Below are 27,512 nucleotides of genomic sequence, written 5' to 3' on the forward strand. Positions count from 1 at the left end.
CATATTACAACACACACACCAATGCAGTCTTAAAAATCACAGTAACAACCCACAACCCCCCCAGAAGAATGCAAAGACAAAACGAAATCAGTTCAATCATTGTAATGTATCAATATACAAGTCTCGAAAATATACAGATATATTAGAAAATCATTCAAAAGTATATACAGTACGAGAAGTAGTGCAGATATGCACATCTCAATGTCCGTGCACCACTAGTCCAAAAATGCATGGGCGAGGCCAACAAAAGATACCTGTCCACAAATGGAGAGAACACTGCCGGGGCATCAGATCGAAATACTACAGGCACCTCAGGGGGAAGGGTAGGGGGGGCACCTCAGCCGGATGAGTGCAAAGCCAGATCCACGACGGGGCTCCATGCCCATTGATGTATCCTGGGGAGTGCAAAGCCACAGTCTCTCAAGTCTCTACAGTGGGTGGCTTGCCCACTGTTACATCCTGGGGAGTGCAAAGCCAAAGTCTCTCAAGTCTCTACAGTGGGTGGGTTGCCCACTGTACCATCCTGGGGAGTGCAAAGCCACAGTCTCTCAAGTCTCTACAGTGGATGGCTTGCCCACTGTTACATCCTGGGGAGTGCAAAACCACAGTCTCTCAAGTCTCTACAGTGGGTGACTTGCCCACTGTACCATTATGGGGAGTGCAAAGCCACAGTCTCTCAAGTCTCTACAGTGGGTGGCTTGCCCACTGTTACATCCTGGGGAGTGCAAAGCCACAGTCTCTCAAGTCTCTACAGTGGGTGGGTTGCCCACTGTACCATCCTGGGGAGTGCAAAGCCACAGTCTCTCAAGTCTCTACAGTGGATGGCTTGCCCACTGTTACATCCTGGGGAGTGCAAAACCACAGTCTCTCAAGTCTCTACAGTGGGTGACTTGCCCACTGTACCATTATGGGGAGTGCAAAGCCACAGTCTCTCAAGTCTCTACAGTGGGTGGCTTGCCCACTGTTACATCCTGGGGAGTGCAAAGCCACAGTTTCGCAAGTAGATAACAGCCTCCACTGGTTCTGGAGGGGGACTGGTGCCCAGACTGGATTAGTCTCCCCGTGAAAGTTCCTGTCCCGTCACTGTCCCAGCTGTACATGGGATAACGATGCTTGATGTGGCGGCCTTTTCATTCTTCCCCGGTGCATGCCCTGTTCAGCGGTGCTTTGCCATGGCGGTCTCTGGACTGTTCAGCGGTGCTTTGCCATGGCGGTTCTGGACTGTTCAGCGGTGCTTGCCCTGTTTAGCGGTGCTTTGCCATGGCGGTCCCTGGACTGTTCAGCGGTGCTTTGCCACGGCGGTCTCTGGACTGTTCAGCTGTGCTTTGCCATGGCGGTTCTGGACTGTTCAGCGGTGCTTTGCCATGGCGGTCTCTGGACTGTTCAGCGGTGCTTTGCCATGGTGGTCCTGGACTGGGCATTGGTGTGTGGCATGACGTTCTCTGGACTGGGCATTGGTGTGTGGCATGACGCTCTCTGGACTGGGCATTGGTGTGTGGCATGATGTTCCCTCATTGCCCAGCGGGGCTGTGGCAGCCGGGGCCCTCCTAGACACTGACTCCGGCGGTGGCGGTGGTCTCCTGACCAGTGACGATACTTGGGCCCTCCTGGGCACTGACTCTGGCGGTGGTCTCCTGACCAGTGACGATACTTGGGCCCTCCTGGGCACTGACTCCGGCGGTGGCGGTGGTCTCCTGACCAGTGACGATACTTGGGCCCTCCTGGGCACTGACTCCGGCGCTGGCGGTGGTCTCCTGACCAGTGACGATACTTGGGCCCTCCTGGGCACTGACTCCGGCGCTGGCGGTGGTCTCCTGACCAGTGACGATACTTGGGCCCTCCTGGGCAATGACTCCGGCGGTGGCAGTGGTCTCCTGACCAGTGACGATACTTGGGCCCTCCTGGGCAATGACTCTGGCGGTGGTCTCCGGACCAGTGACGATACTTGGGCCCTCCTGGGCAATGACTCTGGCGGTGGTCTCCGGACCAGTGACGATACTTGGGCCCTCCTGGGCAATGACTCTGGCGGTGGTCTCCGGACCAGTGACGCTACTTGGGCCCTCCTGGGCAATGACTCTGGCGGTGGTGTCCGGACCAGTGACGACGGTGCTGGCGGTGGCGTCCCGACCGCCGGGAAGGATGCCGCCCTTCTCCGCCGTGATGCTCACACCAGGCTGTGCAGACTTCCTCTGGCCCTTCCCCACCTTTGGAGGAGTCACAGCTGACTCTGCAATCCCCCTGGGACCCCTGTGAGTTGTTTTGCCTCCAGGAGTCTTCACAGGGTCCCATCGGCCACTTTCCAATTTCAGAGCCTTTACAGGGGGTGGGCTGCCAGTGCCTTGGCTCCGGGTCACACTGCCTGCCCTGGTGGCCGGTGCACTCCACACACCTTGAACAGGCACCACTGGTATTGGAGGCTTTTTGGCTGAGACGCTACGACGGGACTGATGAATTGGAGGGGGGGGGTGGGGGCAAAAAGGTCAACTTTACAGAGGGACAGTTTCTGACGAACACTGGGATGGGTAGTTGGAGAGGGTCTGGGAATGGAGGAAGAGGAGGTGGTTGTAGGAGGTGTCACTTTAGGTGTTTTGGGTGCAGGTGGAGGTACTGGAGGCTGTCGTGAGGTGGATGGATGTTGGGTGTGTGGGTGCCCGCGTTTGTGTACTTTGGGAGGGGGCGTCACAGACACACTGGGAGAGGACACAGGGGACGTGTAAATGGGAGTGGAGGTGGTGATTGCATGTGAGCTGGGTGTGGTGCTGGGTGTTCTGTTGCGACTCCTGGTGCATGTAGATGTAGTGCATGCAGGTGAGAGTGTAGACGAGACAGGGAGGGAGGAGGGAGACGATGAGGAGGGGGACACAGTGGAGGCAGTAGATGTTGCTGTGTCTGCATGTGTGTGATGCTTGTGTGTGTGCCTGTGGGTTGTGTGGTGCCTATGTTTTCCTGAGCATCCCTTGTGTGTTGACGTGTGTGCATGCTGGTCTGAAGGTGTGCTTGGGATGGGCTGGGGTACAGGGGATTGGGTCTGGGTGGAGGAGGTTGGAGGGGGGAGGCTAGACACAGGGACAATGGCTGCCATCAGTGCTGAGGCCAGAGATTGCAGGGTTCGCTGAAGGACAGCCTGACCAGAAGGAATGCCCTCCAGGAATGCATTACCGTGTTGCAACTCCCTTTCTACACCCTGGATGGCATTCACAATGGTAGACTGCCCAACAGTGAGTGACCTGAGGAGGTCAATGGCCTCCTCACTGAGGGCAGCAGGGGTGACTGGGGCAGGGCCTGAGGTGCATGGGGCGAAGGTGATGCCCACCCTCCTGGGTGAGCGGGCATGGGGCGAACGCTGAGGGGCTGCTGGGAGGGCGGTGCTGGTAGGGGAGGTGGCAGCTGTACCTGTAGAAGTGGGGTGCACAGATGGTGCCGCCACCACAAGGGAGCTCCCATCGGCGGACGAGTTTGTGTCGCTGCTTGGTGATCCGGTGGCTGACGTGAAGCTCCGCTCGCCCTCCGTCCCACTGGTGCATTCTGAGTCCGTGGTGTGGCCCTCCATGGTCATGTGGGATGCAGCTCCCTCGTGCCCCGGTGCCACTGTATCTCCGCCTGATGATGCTGATGCACAAAAGAACAGGGAGAGCACAAAAAGGGGGGGGGAGACAGAAGAAAGACAGGTTGAGTGCATGGCATACCGCTACCTTGGCGGACAATACAGACACAGCAGCCCCCTGCACTACGCCGTGCTCCTGGCCTCTGCAGATGCAATTTCTGGGATCTGGCCTACATGGCTATGGTGGAGATCTGCACACATGGATGCCACAGGGGCATCTATACCTGTACTTGGCACTCTACTGCGGTGGGGTAGAGTGCCACATGGCCTGCATTACGGAGGGGCCTAGCCTACGGAACTCGCCCTGGCCTAGGTACACCCACAGGCCTCCTCCCCCACCCAGACCACTCCACTGCGCGCAAAGTCCGCAGAATGAGAGAGTACTCACCCCCTTGTGTCTGCTGTGATGCCCTCAAGCGCCCATCCAACTCAGGGTAGGCCACCGCCAGGATCCGGAACATCAGGGGGGTCATGGGGCGACGGGCACCCCTCCCACGTTGGGAGGCCATCCCCAGCTGAGCCTCCGCCGTCTTCTTGCTCCAGCGGCGAATGTCCTCACATCTTTTCCGGCAGTGGGTGCCCCGTCTCTGGTGGAACCCCAGGGTCCGGACGTCCTTGGCGATGGCACGCCAAATGTCCTTCTTCTGGTGGGCGCTGACTTACATGACATGCACAAGGGAAGAAGAGAAGTCATTACCAACTGCGCCGTCGATGTGAGTGTCCCCCCTCCCTACCCTAGCATAGTGGCACATTCATTCACATGCATTCATGTTCCCTGAACTCTGCCCCCTTCCCTCTTACAACCAGCCCTCTCCACCCAGGCCTAGCCCATACAACGTGCTACCTGTTGGTCTGGAGGACCGTAGAGTAGCGTGTACTGGGGGAGGACCCCGTCTACAAGTTTCTCCAACTCCTGAGCAGTGAAGGCAGGGGCCCTTTCCCCAGACGCAGCAGCCATCGTCGCTTTCAGACCGAGGTCACAGCAGCACTTGCAGTGTAGGTCCTCTCCTGTCGAAGATCAGGTATCTAGTGATTGAACAGATAGAAAATGGCGGTGATGTCCGTGGCGGTGACGTCCGCGGCGGTGCGTATCATCACCGCCGGCGCACTTGTTCATTGGCTCCTGGGACCCATAGGGTCCAATGTTAACCAATGCAGCATTGCGCCGAGGTCTACGACCGCCTACTGCGACGGTGTGCAACGGCAACGCAGTTACCCCACAATCCCATTGTCCCAGTTTAGAGGTCAGGCAGCCGCCATTTCAGGGGCCCACATGGCTTCATTTACTTCTGCGTCACACATAGCTAGGCCTACACTCAACACACATACAGGAAGGGTTTTGTGTTTGGTGTCGTCTGCTGTGTAACTGTGGGTACATACCTGGAAAATAATTGACTGTTGTCCTTCCTAGGCACCGTCAGCTGGGACATGTGAGGAGATGGCGGAATCCTCCGGTGTACCGACCGCTGGTGGACCTGTTGACAATGGAGGAGCGACATTTAATCGTCACCTACAGGTTTGACCGTGCTACTATCCAGGAACTATGGCCCGTATTTATACTTTTTGACGCTAAACTGCGCTAACGCAGTTTAGCGTCAAAAAGTTTAGCGCCGGCTAACGCCATTCTGAAGTGCCATGCGGGCGCCGTATTTATTGAATGGCGTTAGCCGGCGCTAGCAGACCGGCGCTGCCTGGTGTGCGTGGAAAAAAAACACGTACACCAGGCAGCGCCGGCGTTGGGGAAAATGACGCTAAAAAATCGCCTCCACCCGATTTGCGCCATTTTTAACGACGCCCAGACACCATTTACATGACTCCTGTCTTAGTAAAGACAGGAGTCATGCCCCCTTGCCCAATGGCCATGCCCAGGGGACTTATGTCCCCTGGGCATGGTCATTGGGCATTGAGGCATGTAGGGGGGCACAAATCAGGCCCCCCTATGCCAAAAAAAAATATAAAAAAAATAAAATGTATACTTACCTGAACTTACCTGAATGTCCCTGGGATGGGTCCCTCCATCCTTGGGTGTCCTCCTGGGGTGGGCAAGGGTGGCAGGGGTGGTCCCTGGGGGCATGGGAGGGCAGCTGTGGGCTCATTTTGAGCCCACAGGTCCCTTAACGCCTGCCCTGACCCAGGCGTTAAAAAGAGGCGCAAATGCGGGGTTTTTTGCCCCGCCTACTCCTGGGCGTGATTTTTGCCCGGGAGTATAAATACGACGCATTTGTGTCGCAGTCATTTTTTTGGACGGGAACGCCTACCTTGCATCTCATTAACGCAAGGAAGGCGTTCACGCAAAAAAATGACGCTCTTTCCTCATACTTTGGCGCTAGACGCGTCTAACGCCAAAGTATAAATATGGCGTTAGTTTTGCACCGAATTTGCGTCGAAAAAAACGACGCTAATTCGGCGCAAACGGAGTATAAATATGCCCCTATGTACCCAGTTAGAGCCAGACCTGATGTCACCAATCTGCCATCCCACAGGAATACCCCCTGACGTGCAGGTGCTGTAAGTGCTCCATTTCCTTGCAAGTGGGTCTTTTCAGACAACAGTGGCCATGGCATCAGGGATGTCCCAGCCTATGTTTTCAAACGTGCTGTCAAGAGTGTTGTCTGCCCTGCTGAAACACGTAAGGAGATACATCATTTTCCCTGAGGTGGAAGATTTGGCTACAGTGAAAGGTGACTTCTATGCCCTTGGACATATCCCCAACACCATAGGTGCTATTGTTTGGTGGGACCCATGTAGCTCTGGTCCCCCCCCACAGGAGTGAACAGGTGTACAGGAACCAGAAGAGTTATCATTTCATGAGTGTACAGATGGTATGTTTGGCAGACCAGTACATCTCCCAGGTACATGCTATTTTCCCTCGCTCAGTGCATGACGCCTACATCCTGCGGAATAGCAGCATCCCTGATATGATGGGTTAACTCCAGAGGCACCGTGTGTGGCTATTAGGGGACTCTGGTTACCCCAACCTGTCCTGGCTATTGACTCCAGTGAGGAATCCCAGGACCAGGGCAGAGGAACGCTACAATGAGGCCCATGGGCGGACTAGGAGGGTGATCGAATGCACCTTCGGACTCCTTAAGGACAGGTTCAGGTGCCTCCATATGACAGGTGGTTCCCAATTCTACTCACCGAATAAGTTGTGCCAGATCATCATCGCCTGCTCGATGCTTCACAATCTTGCTTTGCGACGCCAGGTGCCTTTTCTGCAGGAGGATGGTCCAGATGATGGTGTTGTAGCAGCTGTGGAGTCTGTGGGCAGTGATGAGGAGGAAGCTGAGGAAGAAGACAACGACAACAGGGAGTCACTCATACAGCAATATTTCTAGTGACACACAGGTGAGAACATTTTCATTTTTACCATTACATTCACTGTCACACGTCTTCCTCTATCCTGTGTGTAATGTCATGGGATTATTTGGTAATTGAGTTGTTTCTTTCCATTACGGTTTCACAGGTGTGGTTACCAACGTGTGTCATCTGCATGCATCCATCAAGGACTTGTGATGTGTGACATTGGTATGTTGCCTTTACAACTAGAAACACTTTTTGACACTGTCATTGATAATACATTTTACCAAATCATAGACTGACTCCAGATTGTTTTGTGGTTCAAGGGTGTTTATTTAAGTGCTCAAAAATGGAGAGGGGGTTGTAAAATGGTGATGGGTGATGGTGGATGAATGTCCATGGCAGAGTCCAGTCCATTAGTCTCACAGGTGCACTGCCCATATGGGCATAGGAAGTGGAGCTGGTGCAGTTTAAGTATGGACAGGGTAACAAAGTGGGACAGTGGGAGGAAAATCAGGGTGGTCCCATTTCCTGGTGGGGGTCTTGCCATCTTGCTCTGTCCTGTTCCTGGATCTCACGGACCGCTTGCGTGGTGGTTGTCTGTCTGCAGGGGGTGGGGTGCTGGTGTGGTGGTCCTGTGGCGGGGCGTCCTGTCCACTAGCGCCGGCGAAGGTGGTGGGCAGTTCATCATCCATGCTAGTGTCAGGGGCCCCATGGAGTGCCACAGTGTCCCTCAAGGTCTGCTGTATGTCCTGCAGCACTCCTACGATGGTGCCCAAGGCGGAGCTGATGGTCCTGAGCTCCTCCCTGTTCCCCAAATACTGTTCCTCCTGCAGGCGCTGGGTCTCCTGAAACTTGACCAGGACCGTCGCCATCGTCTCCTGAGAGTTGTGGTATGCTCCCATGATGGAGGAGAGGGCCTCGTGGAGAGTGGGTTCCCTTGGCCTGTCCTCCCCCTGTCGCACAGCAGCCCTCCCAGTTCCCCTGTGTTCCTGTGCCTCCGTCCCCTGGACCGTGTGCCCACTACCACTGCCCCCAGGTCCCTGTTGTTGGGGTGGTGGGTTCTCCTGGGTTCCCTGTAGTGGTGGACACACAGCTAATTGACCTGTCCTGGGTACGGAGGTTTGGGCCCGCTGGGTGGGTGCTGTATTGGTGTTACCAGAGGGTGGAAGGTCAGTGTTGGGCTGTGCCTGTGCAAGGGGAACCGACTGTCCCGAGGCCCACGATGGTCCGGGCTGGTCATCAGGCTCCAGTAAGGCAGAGCTGCTATCGTCACTGTGGGCCTCTTCTGTGGGTGGAGTGGAGATGTCTGGACCCTCCGGTGTGGTGACGGTCCTTCGTGATCCTGCAGGGGCATAAGAGCATGATTATTGCATGTGTGTGTGTCATGGTGTGCAATGGGTGGCTCACCGTGTACACCAGTGCAAACATTCCTGTGGGGGGGCTTGTGTGATGATGGTTGTGGGGGTGTTATGGGTATGTGCAGTGAGCATGCTTTAGTGCTGGGTGTCAATGCTTAGTTGTGTCATGCAGGGCTTGGTGTTGGGATGTGTGGTTTGTGTTATTAGTACATTAGTGAGGAGTTTGAGTGATAGGGGAGGGTGTGAGGGTGGGGGTGTGTGTTAGCATGCAGGTAGGGTGGGGGATCTGATAGTTAAGATTTGACTTACCAGTGTCCATTCCTCCACCGACTCCTCCGAGGCCCTCTGGATGCATGATGGTCAAGACTTGCTCCTCCCATGTTGTTAGTTGTGGGGGAGGAGGTGGGGGTCCGCCGCCAGTCCGCTGAACCGCGATGTTGTGCCTGGAGACCGTTGAACGCACCTTCCCCCGTAGGTCGTTCCACCTCTTCCTCATGTCCTCCCGATTTCTTGGGTGCTGTCCCACAGCGTTGACCCTGTCCACTGTTCTGCGCCATAGCTCCATCTTCCTGGCTATGGATGTGTGCTGCACCTGTGAGCCAAATAGCTGTGGCTCTACCCGGACGATTTCCTCCACCATCACCCTGAGCTCCTCCTCGGAAAAGCGGGGGTGTCTTTGGCGTGCCATGGGGTGGTGTGTGTGATGTGTGGGGCGGTGTGAGTGTTGATGTGTGTGGTGATGTGTAGTGGTGTGTGGTGTTTTGTGCGTGGATGTTGTGTGCCTCTGTGTGGTGGGGTTCTCAGTTGCTGTGCTCTCTGTCTCTCTCTGGCCTTCGGTCGTGACTTGTGGTCGTAGGGGTTTGTGGGTGATGTGGGTGTGTGTTTTATATTGTGTTGGGTGTGTGGGAGTGTTGTTTGTATGTGTATCAGGTGTGTGTATTTGGAATTGTCCAATGTGGCGGTGTTTTGGAGATGTGTGTGTATTTTGAGCGCGGCGGTGTGTACCGCCAATGGAATACCGCGGTTGAAAGACCGCCGCGTGGATTCGTGGGTCGTAATAGCATGGGCGTGTTTCTGTTGGCGTGGAGGTGGAGGATTTGTTTTCGCCAGTTTAACACTGACCTTTGGTGTGGCGGAGTTGTGTGGGTGTCTGAATTTCGGTGGTTTCGAAATGTGTGTCATAATAGCTGTGGCGGAATTCCGCGGCCGCGGCGGTGTATTGGCGGTCTTCTGCACGGCGGTAAGCGGCTTTTACCACCTATGTTGTAATGACCCCCTAGGTAATCTATTGACTAGATGGCTGACTTTAAATTGAGGTCTCGAGCTCTAATTCTGGTTTTGGCAAGAAGCCACTGTGTGGTTTTGTTCTAATCACTTTATTTCCCGGTTCATTTGTACATTTGTGTAACGTAAAAAATGTGAGGAAATATGAATCATATACATGTGAAGTACTTCCACTGTTTGGCATCATGGATCACCAACCACCTCCACCACTAATCTATGTAATAGTTCTGTCTTTAATCTAAAACTCTATTCACAAAGCTTGAAGATAAAAAAAACGAAATCTGCTCCATTATGCAGAGGTGGCATTTGTACAGACAACTCCCTGGGCGAAACCAAATTTGGCGCCACATTCCAGCCCTCAATAACGGGAGGGGTGGTGTAAATGTGAGGGGGGTAAGAGATAGGGGGACCATCAGAAGAACAGATGAAAAATGCACACGTGTGCCAGTGTTTTTTTTTCAGCTCTCTTTATTGGCATTTTTAGCATTTAAACAGTAAATCTGTATCTAAATTCTACAAGTTATAGCATGAAATATAATTAATATATTTACATTTTTAATATATTTAAATACGAAGGGTGGTGATATAGCATGTCATTATCTTATAGTAGTGTGAGACAACCAGCTACTATCGTGTACATATTTCTAGTTTGTTGCATTTTCATAGTTTGTATTACAATCATAATCTCCAACAGCTATTTAGTTACATTAGGTACAGCTCTTACTCTACATACATTCCCTAGTATTCCCCAGTCTATCTCCCGGCAATTATCTCAAACCACCAGCTAGGGCAAAGATATACTACGGATTAAGTTGGAGCTTCGGTGTAGACCTATAGGTTTCCTACTTCCTCTTCAGGAGGTACAGCCACCCGGATGCGGAATAGGTATCGAATCGACTGGTGTAAGAGCCATCTGTAAATTTGTTAGGGGATGAAGAGTTCCTTTATTGTAGCCAAGTTCGGACCGGACCCTTGGAGACTTTGGAATTAAACAAAAACAAGAAATCAAAACAAAAGGGAAAAGGTAGATGGAAACTGTTACATTTAACCACACTTATTCAGGTGCTGGTGGAGATGTTGGGCTGTGGAAAAGAAGTGGGGTGTTTTCTTTTTTTTCAAGCTAACACATAATATTTGGAACCTTCAATCATGGAATGGAACATGTATCTATTGGCCCAGGGGCCTTGTGGCCCGGTATGACATCCCTATCGTAGCATGCAGGACAGGCCTTCAGGCACCTCTCACACTACTTTCATGTATTTTTGCTTTTACTCACATATTACAGCTGCTTTGTACCTAGTTTATTCTCTATAGCTTGAGCCTTTAGTCAGAGCCCTCCCCAGTGTCAGATTCGAGAACTACATACTGATTCAGCCAGGCCTCCATTATCTCTTTCCAGAGGTGTGCTATAGGGCGTCTCCTGATGCCTTTGCTGTCTTTCTTCAGGAGTGCTTGATATTCTGCCTCTGCCCACCTCATGACATCCATTTCCCAGGCAGCATAATTGGGACCTCTGGCTGATTTCCAGGCCATTGTCATGTGTTTCCTCACCAAAACCAGTGCTAAGTCTATGAATCGGGACTCAACTTACCCTTCTTGGATCTGGGGAAGTTACCAACCAAGCAAACATCCAAGGCATGTGGGATTGAACGTCCAAGTGTGGGGTGTATTCTGTTCATTACTGCCCTCCAATAACCCTGAAAAGAAGTGCATCCCCACATCATGTGACAAAAGTCAGCATCCAACAATCCAAATCTCATGCATCCCTGGGCATCTCCTCCATATTTCACCTTTAACTTATGAGGTGTCAGATAAGTCATGTGTAGGAAGTTAAATGGAATATACTGAAGTCTAGTATTAAGTGAAACACACTTGGGTTATGTTAACATCCTGCTCCAGTCTCTCTCTGATATCTCTTTTCCCAAGATTCCTTCCCATTTAGCTCTTAAGCTTGTTAGGGGGTGCGACCCATCTCACTCAACGCTCTGCAACTAGGTAGCCCCCTCCCAGCTGATCCCAATGAGTGAAGGAGTACAGCATGTGTAGGGGGGTTCTTTGCGACTGCAATGCCATAAAACTGCATCAGAGCGCACCAGAGCCTTTTAGGTCAAAAACTGGGAACGTGGCAAGCCGTGAGTGTCCATGAGATTCCCTAGTGGGATGAGCCTGCCCTCTTGAAAACAATTGCTAAAAGTCACCAGACAAACAGCCGACCATCACAGTAAAATAAGTTACTGGTGTGCCATGTGGGAGACCTACAATATGTAGCCCAGGCTTATCCGCTGCAGGCCTTTGAGTCCTCACCTGACTTCTCTTCCAAGCATACAGAGCCACTTTCAGCAGTTCCATTGGGTGGGAAATTGAGACATCCAATCTCAGTAACCGGCATTGGTCAAGCTCATCTGATCTAACACCCCTCTGTGCGCACCCCCTATCCACCTGGCAATCCTTGCAGCTGTGCTGCTAAATATTATAACTCAAAGTCTTTGACTACCAGTCCTCCCTCCGCTGGGTGATGTTTTAGAACTGCAAGTGACAACCTCTGTCTGTTTCCATCCCATATGAGATCTTTAAGCAAGGCATCCACCTGGTGGAACCACACCATCGGAATGTTAATCAGTATATTTGCAAAAAAACAGAGGAGGCAGGGTAACACCACCATTTTAGTTACAGCTATACGAGTCATCAGGGATATTTTTGGGGATCTCCAAAAAATAACACTTCTCTTAAGGGAGGAATATGCTCTACCCAGGTTCCCTTCATAGATATCCTCAATGGCGTGGTAAATCTGGATACCTAGGTGTCGAAAAGAGGAGGGTTCCCATCTGAGCTCCAGCAGTAGATGTTGTGGGTGCTGACTATCTTTAACAGGTTTTCATCTGATTCAGCCGCAGGATGGGCACCCTTCCAAATTCCTCTAGTCTCTCAATGGCGTTGTCGACACCCTACCTATTATTCTCTAGGTATAAAAGAAGGTCGTCTGCGTACAGTGAATTAATATGGTGGAATCCGTCCACCAGTAGTTGCGTGTTTAACGCATCTGTTCAGAACCAGGCTGCCTATGATTCTATGGCGAGCGCAAATAATAAAGGGGATAATGGGCAACCTTGTCTAATCCCTCCATGGACTGCACTCTCGGGGGAGACAGTAATCACAGTTTGCACCCTGACAGTCGGATCTGTGTACAGCAGTGTCATCCACTATATTCAGCTCTCCCCCAGGCCCATACGTTGCATGACTTTGGTCAGAAAGTCCCAGTGAATAGAATCAAATGCTTTCTCAAGATCTACAGATATAAGTGTGGCCTCAGCTTTGAGCTACACATCTGGCTGACACAGATGTGGAAAAGTCTGCATAGGTTAGAGGTGGTGTTCCTACCCGGGATAAACCTGTTCTGGTCCTTGTGGACGAGGGTTGCATATAGGGGAGAATTCTATTTGCCAAAACCGTGTAAAGTATTTTAAAGTCTATATTCAACATAGATAGTGGACGAAATGCTGACGTAGGCGCTCCTGAGCGTGTTATCTTAAGTAATGGAACCACCAATGTACTCCTACCAGATTTCTGTAATTTGCCTCTATCCCACGAGGTAGCATATAAACATATTAGCTTTGGAATCAGTACATCGTATACGTCATATAAAATTTGTCTGGAAGGCCGTCTGGCCCGGGGTTTTACCTTTGGCCATCTCCCTGATTACTTGGCGAAGCTCCAGGGCAGTAATCGGTAACCCTAGTGTCTCGGTCAGCCCCTGCAGTAGAGTTGGCAAATGTACTCTTTCAAGAAGTGCCTCCTGGTCATTATCACATATTAACTTTGGTCACCTATAGAGTGTCTCATAATATGTTCTGAATTATTCATTAATTAAACCTGGGGAATCTATATGTTCTCGTGTCCTGGTAGTTAAGTGTGTGATAGAAGTGCCCCTTTATTCCAGGCAGATCAACCAGGCCAGTAGGCGTCCCGACTTGCCCACCTCCTTGTGGGATCAATCCACATATGCTTTAATCAAGGTTCTGCAATCTATCCAATACTGCACTATGTTGCATATGTGCCTCCTGTAATTTTGAACTAGTTTGGGAGTCAGAACTCCTAATCATCTCTAGATCAAGTATAGTGGCTTCAAGGGTCCGCTGCCCCTTTTGCAGCATCCTGGGCACCCCCACAGTCTGTCCCATACAGTGCCCCCTCACTACGACATTAAGGGCCTCCCATTCCACTATAACAGAAGAGCCTGACCCTTGATTTACTGCAAAGTAATCTGTGATGGACTTTCTCAAGGATTCCCTGTAACTATTGTCTTCAAGCATCACAGGTTGCATCTTCCAAAGAGGTATCGCTGGTCTGGATGGCTGTGGAGCAAGAAACAGAATAAGAGGGCTGGGATCTGAGAGGGTACGTCCCAGATATTTTGTGGACAGCACTGAGTGACATAACCCTGCAGAACAGCCTTTCTATTCTGGTGTGTAAGTCTTGTATGTGTGAGTAGTAAGAGTAATCCCGTTCCAGTCCATGTTGGAGCCTCCATAGATCAATGAGGGCCCAATGTTGCAGCAACTCCCCGAACCCCACGGCCAATTGCAGGGCTGGGGCTCCCCGTAATAGTGGAGTGGAGCGGTTAAGCTGGATGTCATTGTCACAATTAAAATCACCTCCGCCTCATCAGCATGCCCACCTGAACCGACAAAGTTTGGTAAAAACCAAGTTGATCCTGGTTGGGTGCATAAATGCTTCCCAGGGTGACCTCTCTCACCAAATGCCTGCCAGTGATAAGTACATACCTCCCCTCCTTATCAATGAGCTCATGCAGATGTTCAAAGTGGACTCCTGGCCTGACCCAAGTCAGTGTCCCCCTTGCATAGCCAGAATAAGAGGTAGGATAAAGGCGGCCACACCAACTTTGCTGTAAACGGGTAATCCCCACCCCCACTATGTGGGTTTCTTGTAACATCGCTATATGTCCACCTCTGCGACGTAGGTACTGGTATACTTTATAACGTTTGGCTGCCAATCCTAGGCCCCTGACATTCCAGGTCAATCATATGATGTGTTACAATGTGTTAGCCATGTGTCTATAGAAAGTCTAACTTGCCAGGTGGTAGTACCTGACTCTATCTTGAGTCCCAGCATCTCAGTGCACCATATAAAACAGTTCCCACGTCATTGAAACATAAACCAAAACCTCATATTGAACTCCCCAAACCCTGGGCCAAACGGCAACGGCCTTCTGCCCAAACATGTCAACTTCTGTGAGAGAAACCAGGGCCCGTATTTATACTTTTTTAGCGCCGCATTTGCATCGTTTTTTGACGCAAAAACGGCGCAAACTTGCAAAATACCATTGTATTTTGTAGGTTTGCGCCGTTTTGCGTCAAAAAGCGGCGCAAATGCAGCGCTAAAAAAAGTATAAATACGGGCCCAAGTGTCCTGAATTGTTCCAGGTTGCTCTGTCTGAGAAGCATGGCGATGGGGGGGGGGGAGGCTTCCAGCAATCCAAAACCAGCAAAGTCACTCCTGCCCATCTAGTCCAATATTAGTTGTCCTCAGGTGTGCCCCCATTAGCAGAGGAAGGCCAGGACCACACGACCTATTTATTGGATCGTTTATCAAATAGCATGTTTCCCTCCTCATTTGGTGTCGTTTGTATGTCCCGGGGTCAGTATCAGCCGATTTTAAACCCCAAAATTTGGACAAACCTAAAAGATCAGACTAGGAAATAGTGGAAATACGCAGGTGGTTAAATAAGTTTATCCACTGAATGGGGGATTATCACAGGTAACCCGTTATTCTTAGGGTCAGATTTGTCCACCTCAGAGTCTATCGCGAGTCACCTGAGTCAGCCCGAGATCGGTGATCAGAGCTATGTTGTCTGGCAATGCCCCCTGCCACCTTGAGTGCTGCCTAACATTCATTGTGAGTCTGCGTCAAAGTTGGTCGCAATCACTGATCACGCCTACGGGAACTCTGGCGTTTCCTAGTAGGCCCACGCAAGTTGTCACACGGCCTGTGTTTTTTCCATCCAGGGTGTCCCAGCCTTGTGTTCCTCCAGCTAGTCCCATGCTTCATGGAGATCATCACAAAAGTGTGTCTCACTGTCCACTATTAGTTTTAATTTGGCAGGGAACAGTAGAGAGTATTGAACACCCAACTCTCTCCTTGCTCTTTTCACTTTGGTGTACTATGCTCTTTTTTCCTATACTGCAGCCATAGAATCAGGGAACATGTTTGTGGGCGCAGTTCATTAGGATATCCCTGTTGCAGTAATGCAGTAATTTGGCCTCCATTGTTCGTGGCTGTCTTTCCTTCAACAGGCAGGTACTCTGTGTGCCCGTTCCAGAGCAACGAAAGGTGTGAGTCTACTTGGGGCCACTTCTGTCCTGAGCCAGTTCTGATGATACCGTAACTTTCCCTTCAACCTCCTCCAGCAGTCCCACTACACAAACATTATTGCATCTTTTGCAGCCTTCTGCGTCCTCAGCGCTGTATTCTAGTCTGCGTACTGGGTCACTCAGTGCAGCCACTTGATGCTTGAGCACCTCTTGAGCTGGGTGTATATCAGCTATATCGCATTCCGTTTCCTGCACTCTTTCCGACAACTTTCGGTGTTCGGCATGCAGTAGTCCCAGGCCCATTGAGATGGCCCCAATATCTTGTTGAAGAGCAGTTTTAGTGTTCACTACTGCTGCCAGGAGTTTGACAAACTGTGATTGCATAGTAGTTGGCATTGTCTCCGGTCCCTTCACCTGATCTGGAAGCACCTCCTGTGTGTTCAGGCCATCCAGAACTGCCTGAGACAGCCGTACTCGTGGTTTCCCCATTGTGCATATTCCAATCGCATAGCCCCACTCACTGAGCCGTCGGGTGCTAGGAGTTACCGCTACCAGGAGCTGCCCCTCAAATCTCCAGCCGGCTAATCATTCTCTTAAAGTGCCACGCATAGTTTACTCAAAGGGTTCAATTGTTGCTGTCCCGCTCACACAGAAGAGTTGAAACAGCGGGTTCAACAGTCTTACACAGAAAGAGATGAACATGCACTGAACAGCAAAGCACTCCTGAGGGGCCTTAAATTCAGGGATCAAAAGGGGGATCAGGGGTACCCTGCAATGTCCAGTTCTCACTCTGTCCATTTGATGGATTGAGCAGCACGACCAGCCCCCAGGCCCAGCATAATGTTATCTATGCATGTGATTTGCTCAAAGCCACTCTAAAGCCTCAGGGAATATCAGTTGTTCCTTCCTCCCATTGCTCTCTGTCTCCGACATGTTCCGCCAAGCCCGTGCACATGCATCACTGGTTGCAGTCATTCCTCTGTCCCGCAAGTGCAGTGTCCCAATCGCAGCTTCTCACCTCGTTTGCACCACTGCTCTTCCATCTCATCAGTCGACTCCGGATGATCCCAGCCCTCCCATCATCTACCTCACACAGGTAGAGCAAGGCCGGGGAGCGTGCAGCCTAGACTCAGGATCGCAAAGCCAGTCTCTGGTCACCTCTCCCTGCCGCTTCAGGCTCCCCAAGCAGCGTGCGCCTGTTGGCCCAACTGAGCCGGAGTCAGTATCATCCGCCATCCTCTCCCACCTTAGGTTTCACCAAGTGCCAGGGGCTTTGCAGGGTCGAACTTGATATCACAGGCCATCCTCCACTCTCCATGCATGGGAGCCGGCTGCCCCGGGCCGTTCAGCAACCCGGCTGCTCCTCCCAAATGCCTTCCCTCTCTCCACCTGGCCGGCACTGGTCGCCGATACGGGCTCTACACACCTCTCCGCTCCCAGGGACAGGGTTCTGTGCAACAGGGCACCCTCAGCAACAATTCATAGCAGAGAAATTTATGGGCCCAGGTGGAGCGTTGCAATCACGTTTCGCATTGCTGGCTGCTAGGCCACGCCCCCCACACATATGCCAGTGTTTAACACACATTGTTTTGCAGCTGGCTCAGAGGTAGGCTGCTGCAGGAAGCTCCTGTGACCCTCCGAAGGACAGGGTCATGGGCTGGTCAGCTCGCCTACTCTAAATGCCGTCCTTGCCGCTATGTTAGAAGCAGATTTTTAGCTCTTTTTGTATCTGCAAGAACTTCAGAAGACCCTCGGGAAAGGTATATGTATGTATGTACAGTATATACACACACACACACACACACACACACCAAGTAGAACATTGAACAAGAGTAAATACAAAAGGTAGACTTGTTTCTTGTTTTCCCCTCGGAGAGGAAATACATTTTCCACCCCCTCTTTGACATGGTGGGGTTTCCTTCTCTTTCCCAGCCGTAGCATAGCAGTACAAGGAAGGAAATGGGCTACTGGAATGAATTATAAAATCAGTGATAACCAGGGTCCAGTGGGGCCGTGAGGACCCTGGGACCTGGTGCCACTGCTCCTGCTGCATCAGTGGAAGCCATACCCATGTTTCTCACTCTGGAAAGGCACATAGGTTTGCCTTTCATAGAAGCAAATTTATGATTATTAACGGTAGAAATTGACCTGCAAGATTAACTATACGAACCAACGTAAAACAAGGGTATTCACCCTTGTTCCACTGGGAGACCCTAATCCACTTGCTAGTCTTGAATTCATGAATGAGGTCTTTTGGTGAAAAATTCTGATTTTTAGGTGACCCTTTCAAATGTAAAATTCACCCCATCGAGAATATGTGACTGGGATGTGGATCATTTTTCTACACCTAATTTTTTCAGCAATATTTCTGGCTTATTTGTGTTGAATGATTTGCTTTTCAAGGTGTCTAAATTAATCCCTTCTAATTTTACTGTAGTAGCTTAAGTATAAGTGTGCCAAGTACAGTCCATCAAATGTAATTTCTGTACAATGTCGCACCCATATGTTAGCTAAGTAGCGCTACCAATAAAAACATAGTTAAGTAGGTGACAAATTTACAGTTACTTGCTTTTTTACAGCGTTTATGCCACTTCTAAGCACTCCTAATAGCAGATACTATTTTTCCCAGTTTAGTGATATTCAATTTGCCCATCTCAGAAACATCGAAAGCTAAGTATACTGCCAGATTACTGCAATGTTTCAGCAGCAAACTTTCATCCTGGCCTACTGTTGAGTACTCATTAATCTTTTTGTTCTTCACAGGATGTTATCTTAACCCTGCAAGAAAAGCTTTCCATCAAGTGCATTGAGCATTTTTCACTCATGCTGGAGCAAAGATTCGAAGGAGCTGCAACCAAACTTCTCCTGCTACATGAACAGGAGACACTCACTCAGGTTTGTTGAAGAAAGTATTTTAATGTTATGTAATAAGGGTGATGCACATATCTTTCAAATAACTACATTTTCCGTAAAAACATTGGTCTACATTTCAAGGCTTTCAATCCCTCTTACTCGGAAACAAAAATACGGTTTGAACAGAACGTCATGTCAAAAAATAAATTTCCTCTGATGTGTCAGATATACATATATATATATATATATATATATATATATATATATATATATATATATATATATATATCCAAGGTACAGATGTATGGAGTTATATGTAGTAAAACTTTGCTTACCTATGGAAACTTACCTTCACAATATTGTTGTCCTCGATATTCTTGATACGATATGTTGACCCACAATATTTTTGTTTCTGACATTCTGTCTAACGCTCTTAATGTATTGATTGGTCTAGGTGTTCTATGGCATTAAACATTAACATTATTAATATATATATGTCATATATATGTCATAAAGTGCTCCCTGCTATATATTATTAAGCTATTTAGAAGTCACTGAGGAGTTTGTGACCATATCTGAAACAAGCATTTACAATGCATCGGGTCTCGTGTTTGCTCATGTTAGAGCTGATCGCGATGTAAACTCCTAACCGACTTTTCACCTATCGGGCAAAAGGGCATTTATGTACATAACCCGAAAAAGTGAAATCAAGTATGTAAAGCGCTCGACTTCTGCCAAGCGAGATCGGGCTCGTAAATTAGAGAAAAAAAGTCCACAAGCCCGATGGAAAACAGCGAGCCTCGCATGTTTTCTGTACTTGGTCGCTGCGCTGGAGGAGGGCTAGCCACCGGAAAAGGCATGACATATGCGTGCCTTCGACTAATGAAAGCAAGCAGATTTTATTAGGGAAGCCCTCCAACCAATAAAAAACACTGACGTGAAGTTAACAGGGCTCCGAGACCTTTTCTAAATACAAAAGAGTCTTGCTGCGAAACGCATGCGTGAGCGCATGCAACACAGGCTCGACCCTACAAATAAATGTCAAAGGCCGAGTTTCTTTTTAAGATCATAAAGGCCTAATGTGACTTACAATATCATTATAATACATGACAGGGGATACTTTATTCCTAATAATACATGGGCACACCATCATTTTCCCAAACATAATAGGTATAGTGTGCTCTTTCACATAAAAGACATTGGATGATATAAACATGAAGAATAAGATTAAAATCTCTATTACAATAGAAACACACGAAAAAGCAGTTAGATATTTATCGGAAAAAGATATCAGGAAACAAGTTGTATTTAAAAATAACCCTGTAGCTTAAAATGTTGAAACTGATAAAACTGTTGAAACATGCAGAGAGAGCATATATTCTTAATAATTATGTACATTTTGGAAAAAATAAATAGCCATTACTGTCACATTTCTCCTTTTCACTGTTATTCTAGAAAAACTGAGCAGAAGACAGAAAAGCATTTTTTTTGCTTTTTAAAGTACGGCTTTAATTACGCTGTGTGACCTCCCTTTCAGAATGATGACTGACCTAGGCAGCAGGCATTGTGACATTAGAACTCAACTGTAATCAGTTATTATCACTGTGAAGGTCTTTATCTATTTATGTGCTTTTATGACTTAATTGCCGAATAAAACCTATGATGATGATGAGTTATTACAGCGGTTACTTCATTTCTTTATTACAGGTGACTAGGGATGTCATGTCACCTATAATAAGGAAATTATAGGTGGTTTATATGCAGGGATTGCATTGTTTCATATAATATCCTAAAATAATGCAACGTGATAGCATTGCACAATGGCTTTTCAGTAGTTTCTTCATTGAGACATATAAAGCCTACCTCAGCTGGGACCCTCACCACCTTCTCTAACTCTCTCATCGTGCAGGTTTCTGGCAGAGGTGCTCTAGGTATAGGTTAGGGAGCGCAGCAGCACCCCCAAAATAACCACACTGTAGTTCATAAGGTGAATGAGCAATAAAGATGCTTTTAAAGTTTGTTTATATCTTGTTGCATTTGCAATGCATTGAAAGAAAGGGGTGAAATGTCTGTCTATCTATTCTGACAAAATACTACTTATTCTTTTAAAAATGATATTGGTGTTTTCTCTCGCTGACTGCAAAATGAGAGGGTTTTGTAAAGTGAACTATGTGGCAATTTGCTGGAGTACAGAGAGTGTGAAAAGAACAGGTTATGATGGCATTTTTTTCTGTTCTAATACTCAACAAAATTTAAATACCTGTAAGCAGCAGAGGACACACAAATGAGGAGCATTTGTTTAATTCTGAAGTGCAATGGAATCCAAGATTTTAATAGGATTGAAACAAAAGAGGCACCTTACTTGATAATGCACAAATGTTATCATTTATGTGGTATATAGTTTTATCAGTAAAGCTGTCTGTCTGTGCAAGTTTAGGTGCCATTTGCTATATATATTCTTTGTATGACACTTGGATTTTGACAATCCCTATGACTTCTGTGTGACAGCATCTCCACTCTCAAAAATGTTCCAACACCAAAAGTTCATGGGAGAGACCACTCCCTGTACACCAGCAACACAGCACTCTAGTCTATTGTAATGCCTATGCTGCTGCTGTTGTGAGTGCTTGGGAGAGCAGGAACACTCATCTAGTGAGAGACTGAGCTGCTACCACAAGAGACCCATTGCTTCACTCAACCTGCCATGTGAGGTGTGAGTGATAGGAAGGAAAAAGACTTATGCATCACTGTTTGTTTCTCCACTTTTACCTCACCTCACATAATAGAGGAGAGGAGAGGGGTTGGTCAATTTTCTTTTTAATTTAGATGTAGACTGGGAGTCACAAGGGAAGTTGACTGCCTCAGGGCAACAAGGTGTCATTTCTACCGTAGGGGGAACCCCAAGGTAGGTGATGGATGCTGACAGAAAACCTAGGTATTTATTTCTGATGAATGAGGGAGCAATAGGCAAGCTAAGGCACAATGTATTATTTCTGTTTGAAGAATGGAAAAAGTGGAGGCTGTGTTTGCCTATTTTGAGTATTATTGTTTGTTTTTGGTGGAGGGGCAACACAAGTAATGCTGTTAGCAATTGTTCTATGAAACATTTTTTTTTCATTTGGAGGGCTTAAGATTCTTCAACAGATAACTTAATTTTTTGCTCTGTTTAGCCACAGACTGGTTTCAGGCAGTGGGAGCAGCAATTTATAATGCTAATCCAGTAGAGAATGATGAATTTGTTTGAAGTTATCACTGTGAAATTCTCACTCAGTCCCCTTCAGTCCGCAGGGCTCAGCATATCCCGTGCGAAATGACCAGATCAATCCTATAAAGCTATCTTTCACTTTATTCAAAAGCGGAAACAAGCAGTCTTATCCAGGATTCACTTCCTGGTCTCCATAAACCAATACCAAATCTGCTCATGCTAGTCTTGGCAGGCCCTCTCCTGATCGAAGAAAGCCCACCTCTTCTAGCCTTCTCTAGATGGAGATGCCTGGACGTTGATGGACTGTTTCACTCTATGCAAATTAGGAGCCCATTAAAGCTCTCTCCTGATGAATAGAAATTCATAGCAGAGGCTAGTCATCAAATCAAATACATTTAAATAACATGATGCACATTATGCTCCACGAGGACATATTAACAAAGTTACAAGTTAGTAATCAATTAGTTGTAAACCAATAATCAATACATGAATCCATTTAGCAGTTAGGAAGTTCAAACTGATCAAAATCTTATAAGCAAGAGGCAATTTAATATGAAATCATCTCAAGAGAAAGAGTTTGCAAATTGATTGTCCCAGAAAGAGAAAATAGCCTAGCCTTCTAAGAAGAGGTAAAGGCTCTGAAAGATCCTGGAAAAGGATCTCACAAAGAGTCAGCAAATAATCTGACAAAGTTTTCTGAATCACGTCTACAATGCACTAGCATAAATCACACACTTCTAACATTAATACACCTACATGTTCTCGTAGTATGGACTTTTGCTCTAGGCAAGACTGCTGGTTAAAGGATGACAGTACTTTTGCTTGAAGGTGACTACTTCCTTCCTACAACAAGTCGCAACCGTTGTCCCAACCCTACCGGCTCACTAGCAGCACCTCACCAGAAACACAATAGTAAGAGGTGATTTGTCGCAGCCTTTACGCATGGACTCGAGAGTAAGACATCTCAGGGAATGTCGTGGTTAAACTGAGATTACCCCTTTCTCACAGATGTATCATGTCTATACAAACACAGGCAATGAAAAAGATGCAGTAAAGTTTCAATAGTTTTTATTCAACATAACTGCAATTTGTGATAAGTTGCATGGGCTGCAATGATTAGGATAATGAATAATGCAAGTAACAGAATTGTGAAGACGAGAGTCATTATTACAAAGACCCCCACCATCTTGCAATGCATAGAAATGACATACGAGATGCAATATGCCCTAATACCCTAATGTGAAAGGCCTAACCTTCTACCTAAAGGAGAGCTGGGTTTGTTAAACCTAATCTGCCAATGTCATGTCCATGAGAGGAGCCCCCAACCCTTGTTACCTTGGAATGAGGTCTCTATCTCAGACTCCGCAGGGACACAAAGACTGGGTCAGCATCAAGACGACAGCAGCATCGATATCAGCGATGGTGGCGATGCCCTCTGGTCGGAATGCCTCTGATTATCTGTCTAAAGTGCGATATATTTATACAGATCTTCAAGGACCCCTGAGGTAGGTGTGTTCCCAAACAATAGATAACAGACATGCTTGGGACGGCAATTTATATAAACAATCCCTCGAAAGTATAGAGAGGGAAAATCCCTAAGTGTGAACACCTACTGTTTGTTTGTCTTTGGTGCTTGTTCTTGACGCCTTAGCGCGGTGACACTGATAATGTAACTCATAACAAGTGGCCTAACTCTAAACAAGGCAGCCATTTTAGAAGAAATAAATAATTAAATGTGCTAAGACAGAGCAAGCTAAGTAGGTTAAAAGTCACTAGGTGACAGGGGTACGAGTCTGCAAGCCAAATGCTAAGCTAACTCCTGTTATCCCATTAAAATGAAGTAGGATTCACTACACCCTCCCCATTGCCGTAACAGGTATGACAAAGGTATAGGAACCCAAACGCTAAAATTGCTCTGAACTAAAAGCTAAAAACATAAAAAAATCGGCTAAAAAAATCTTTAAAATGTGTTACAAAAATAATAAAAACAATGTCACTTAAAACACATACAGAGATGTAAATGTCAACCATTACAAGCACAGCGTGCCAAAGCAAGTTAAATTGAAGTGTACAATTTTGATACAGGAATGGCAAATCAAATTATCAAATTATGTGCTGTACGCATGATCTTGAAGAGTGTCATCGAAGTCACCAACCAAGGACCTAAAAAATTAGTCAACATCATCTGATGTAAAATCGAGTTCAGGGCGGACAAACGGATCCACAGAGCAGTAGTGAGCAGTAGTTCCTGGTGCAACGTTATCCGTTGCGGTGTTCTCATCCGCTATAGACCTCAAAACAGAAGGCTCATAGGTGGCCTCGCAGAGCAACCTCAGTCTCAAGGGGCATGACCGTGTATGAACCCTCATCGGGGACATCAGCAGTGCGTGGTCCACAGGAGATATTGGTGCAACAGCAAGACAGACCATAGGCATATGTTCAAAGAGACACCATATGCAGCGGAAGACTGGTTGTACGCACCAGAGAAGGGGCCTGTTTTTGAAACAATAGCGCCTTTAGCCAGCTCAGCTTTTCATAGTTCCCATTAATAGTATCTATGTGGGGCCACATGTCAGATACTTTTATCTCTCGTGTGGGGGGAAACAAAACATGTCCACAACACATAACGACCTTCGAGACCGAGATTGCGTAGGCAACTCCTGGTCGCATGCCGCAACAACTTTGATTGTTCAGTACCACATAACTTCCATTGGAAAGTACATGAAATACCGGGTGAATCAAAGGGACGGGAGTACCCCTCAACAAGCAGGCCAAATTCGCGACCCCCGCATTGCAAAGACCGTGAAGAGACACCTGCTTACATATCATCAAATGACGAACAGCAGTATCACATTCGCTTCCGCTAAGAAAGACCTCTGTTTCGCTGTTCAGACATCTATAGTCAAAGGGCAACTCCCACTCTTCCTTAATATAGCTATCTCCTAGTTGCTCGTACCATCCTACTGCAAGATGTTTCAGGCAGTTCGAGAAACGAAAGGTCGAAATCGGCAAATTAATTATGCCATGTAGGAGCCAGATAGTTGAAGGACTCTCTGCTACCGTAAAGGGCAACTTATCTAACTTTTCTACGCGAAGCATGGTGAAAGTAGCCTCCCTTTTAGCCATTGTCTGTTGTTCCTCAGAAAAATTTAAAGTAGTGAACAAGTCACTCCTGTTAATATACTTACATGGAATGCGGCCACTTTTCAGTGTCTGTAATGTCCAACCCAGCTGCATGATCGAACGGAGCTGTGTTTGCCCATGATATAACCGGGACAGGTCTGTCTGAGTGATATCAATAGCAGACAACACTATATTTCACAGTGAATATATCCTGTTGGACAGTGTGTTCATGCCGTTATCGACAACAGCTAATGTTTTTTCAAAATTTTCCCTATCCAATTGCCTTAAACGCGCAGCAGCCTCAATCTGGGAACGTTTCCAAATTTCATTGTACATAGCATATAGAAACCTTTTTGAGCGCTGTTTCCTAGGACCCAGCAGAAAATCCTGCAGGTCTATATCTTCAGAAAGAGTGTTCAGATGTTTTTTAACTGCGGCTAACGTGTTGGTCTGTACCCATTGCTGGCACAGCTTACCCACACTGTATGTCGTAACTATACCTGTATGTTGACCCGATATAAAGCGAGGGTCTGGCCTGTTAATTGAAATACCCCCTGAAGAGTTAAAAAAACGCGCTTGACACTCATTTGTGTTAGTGGGACATATTAAACACCCGCCGGGACTGTAAAGTGAAGAATTATAAGTACCAGCCTTAACCATTGCATCTAGCTTGTCCTCGGTGATATTGAGGAAGTATTGCCAATCTTTAAACTTTGCCAGGGTGGGGATACTGGGCGTATTCAAGTCTTTAAATGTTTGCTAACCCCAGACAGGATGTCTGCTGAATTGTGTCATTTAAGAAAATCATTTGTACAGGAATCAGGCATGCTCAGAATAAAGCCTCCCTACCCTGTATCTGCCAATCTTGTGTTCCCCATACACTTTTCAAATCAATAGTGCTCTTCCAGTATTCGTAACCTTCAACTGCGAGCCGGGAAACAAAAGGATCTGAATAAATCAGTTTTGTATCAGTTAGCAAAATTTTCCTAATTTGTGCCGGAGGTATCTTAAAATAATATGACTCTGCTTTTCTTGTGTCATGCCCAGAAAAGTATGTAAATTTATCACTATAATACTGTGGGCTCCCCACGGGTGGTGTAGAACAGTGTTCCCACTGTGTGTAGTTTAATACTGGCCTGTATCTAGTGGCACGGTGTAGGTAGTAATGTCCCCAATTGTTATAGCAGAACATTTCCCCATAATTCATTGTATATTCATATACATCATCACTTTCAAAAGCGGAATAGTCCTTTATCTCAGTTAGCATGGAATCAACTGTTTGGACATCCCAATCATCAGAGATAACATCAGGTGTAATTACATCAGTCACTGAAATTTTTAACACGTACGGTATTTGAATAGTTTCAGTAGGCCCGTATATATCGAATGGAACTTCGTTCCACACAATCCCATCAGAAATCGGTAATGCTGTAATATTTACAGGGGACAAATCTCTTCGGACCTTATGTGAAGAATGATGTGGAGTTGAAACTTCATCAACAGGCTCCACAGAGGAGCGATCAGGAATATAGTGACCATTTATAAGCAAAAAGAAAACAGTCACAAAACCAATCCATAAAAGTAATGCAAAAAATGTCAAACAGAACCATAAATAGTTCCATGGGTACTTCAAATAATTCTTTTTAAGCCATTGAGACAGCTTACTACTTTTTGAAATATTGTCAATCACAGTAGTGGATGAGTCTGAAGAAAAATCATCAATGTCAATGAAATAGCCAGAGGCAGTCTCTGCAAACACCGGAGCCGGTGCACCATCTGTACTTTGGTCCACTTCACGTGGGGGCTCTTGATAGACAGGGTCGTTAGTCTGTGATGTGTTTGTGTAAAAAACAGCTAGATCTTGAACCGGGGTGGTCACTGAAGTAGTGACTGGAACCAACAAAAGTTCATTTTCCGCCCTCCCCATGGTCAAGGAGGTGTCTGGAACAGCAGTTGACATTGTTGCATAGTCTGCAGTAGTGATGTTCATCCTACTATGTAGATGTATGTCCTGTTGGGTAGTGAGAGGGGATCGGGAACCACCCAAGGGACCTCTTGGTCTACTGTGAAGGAACGGCCACATGGTGTAGTTTGATGTCATCAATGGAGATGAATCTGTTCGTTTTAGGACCAGACAGTGGTGTTAAGATGACAGTCCTGGTGCCTTTTATTCCCAAGACCGGTACGGGTGCTCTGTATGATGGACCGAATTCTTTCTTCACTGCAATCTTCTCACGAACCAGATCCCCAACTTTAGGAATCCAGCCAGTCAAAGTTTTCGCTAAATCCCTTTTTCCTAAGGTGGCAGCACTTGCAGATGATTTATCATTACGAAATTGCTGAAGCTCCTGTAAAACAGTGAGACGTTCATTGATGTCAAATGGTGTTTCTGCTGCCACCATACCAGGGGCATCAAGATCTGGGACATACATAGGTATCCCAAAGAGAACCTC

General features: G+C 47.5%; 1 protein-coding gene across 2 annotated transcripts in view; it reads left to right on the forward strand.

The window, feature by feature from the left end:
• FRMPD4 (FERM and PDZ domain containing 4) overlaps positions 1-27,512 on the forward strand; it is a 1,397,101-nt gene that overhangs the window by 1,204,106 nt on the left and 165,483 nt on the right. For both annotated transcript variants that reach the window (XM_069204702.1, XM_069204703.1), the window contains exon 8: positions 18,642-18,773. In XM_069204702.1, coding sequence (XP_069060803.1) covers positions 18,642-18,773 — 132 coding nt within the window. The remainder of the gene's footprint in view (positions 1-18,641; positions 18,774-27,512) is intronic.

Source organism: Pleurodeles waltl, chromosome 8, assembly GCF_031143425.1.
Source record: "Pleurodeles waltl isolate 20211129_DDA chromosome 8, aPleWal1.hap1.20221129, whole genome shotgun sequence".
Taxonomy (NCBI): Eukaryota; Metazoa; Chordata; class Amphibia; order Caudata; family Salamandridae; genus Pleurodeles; species Pleurodeles waltl.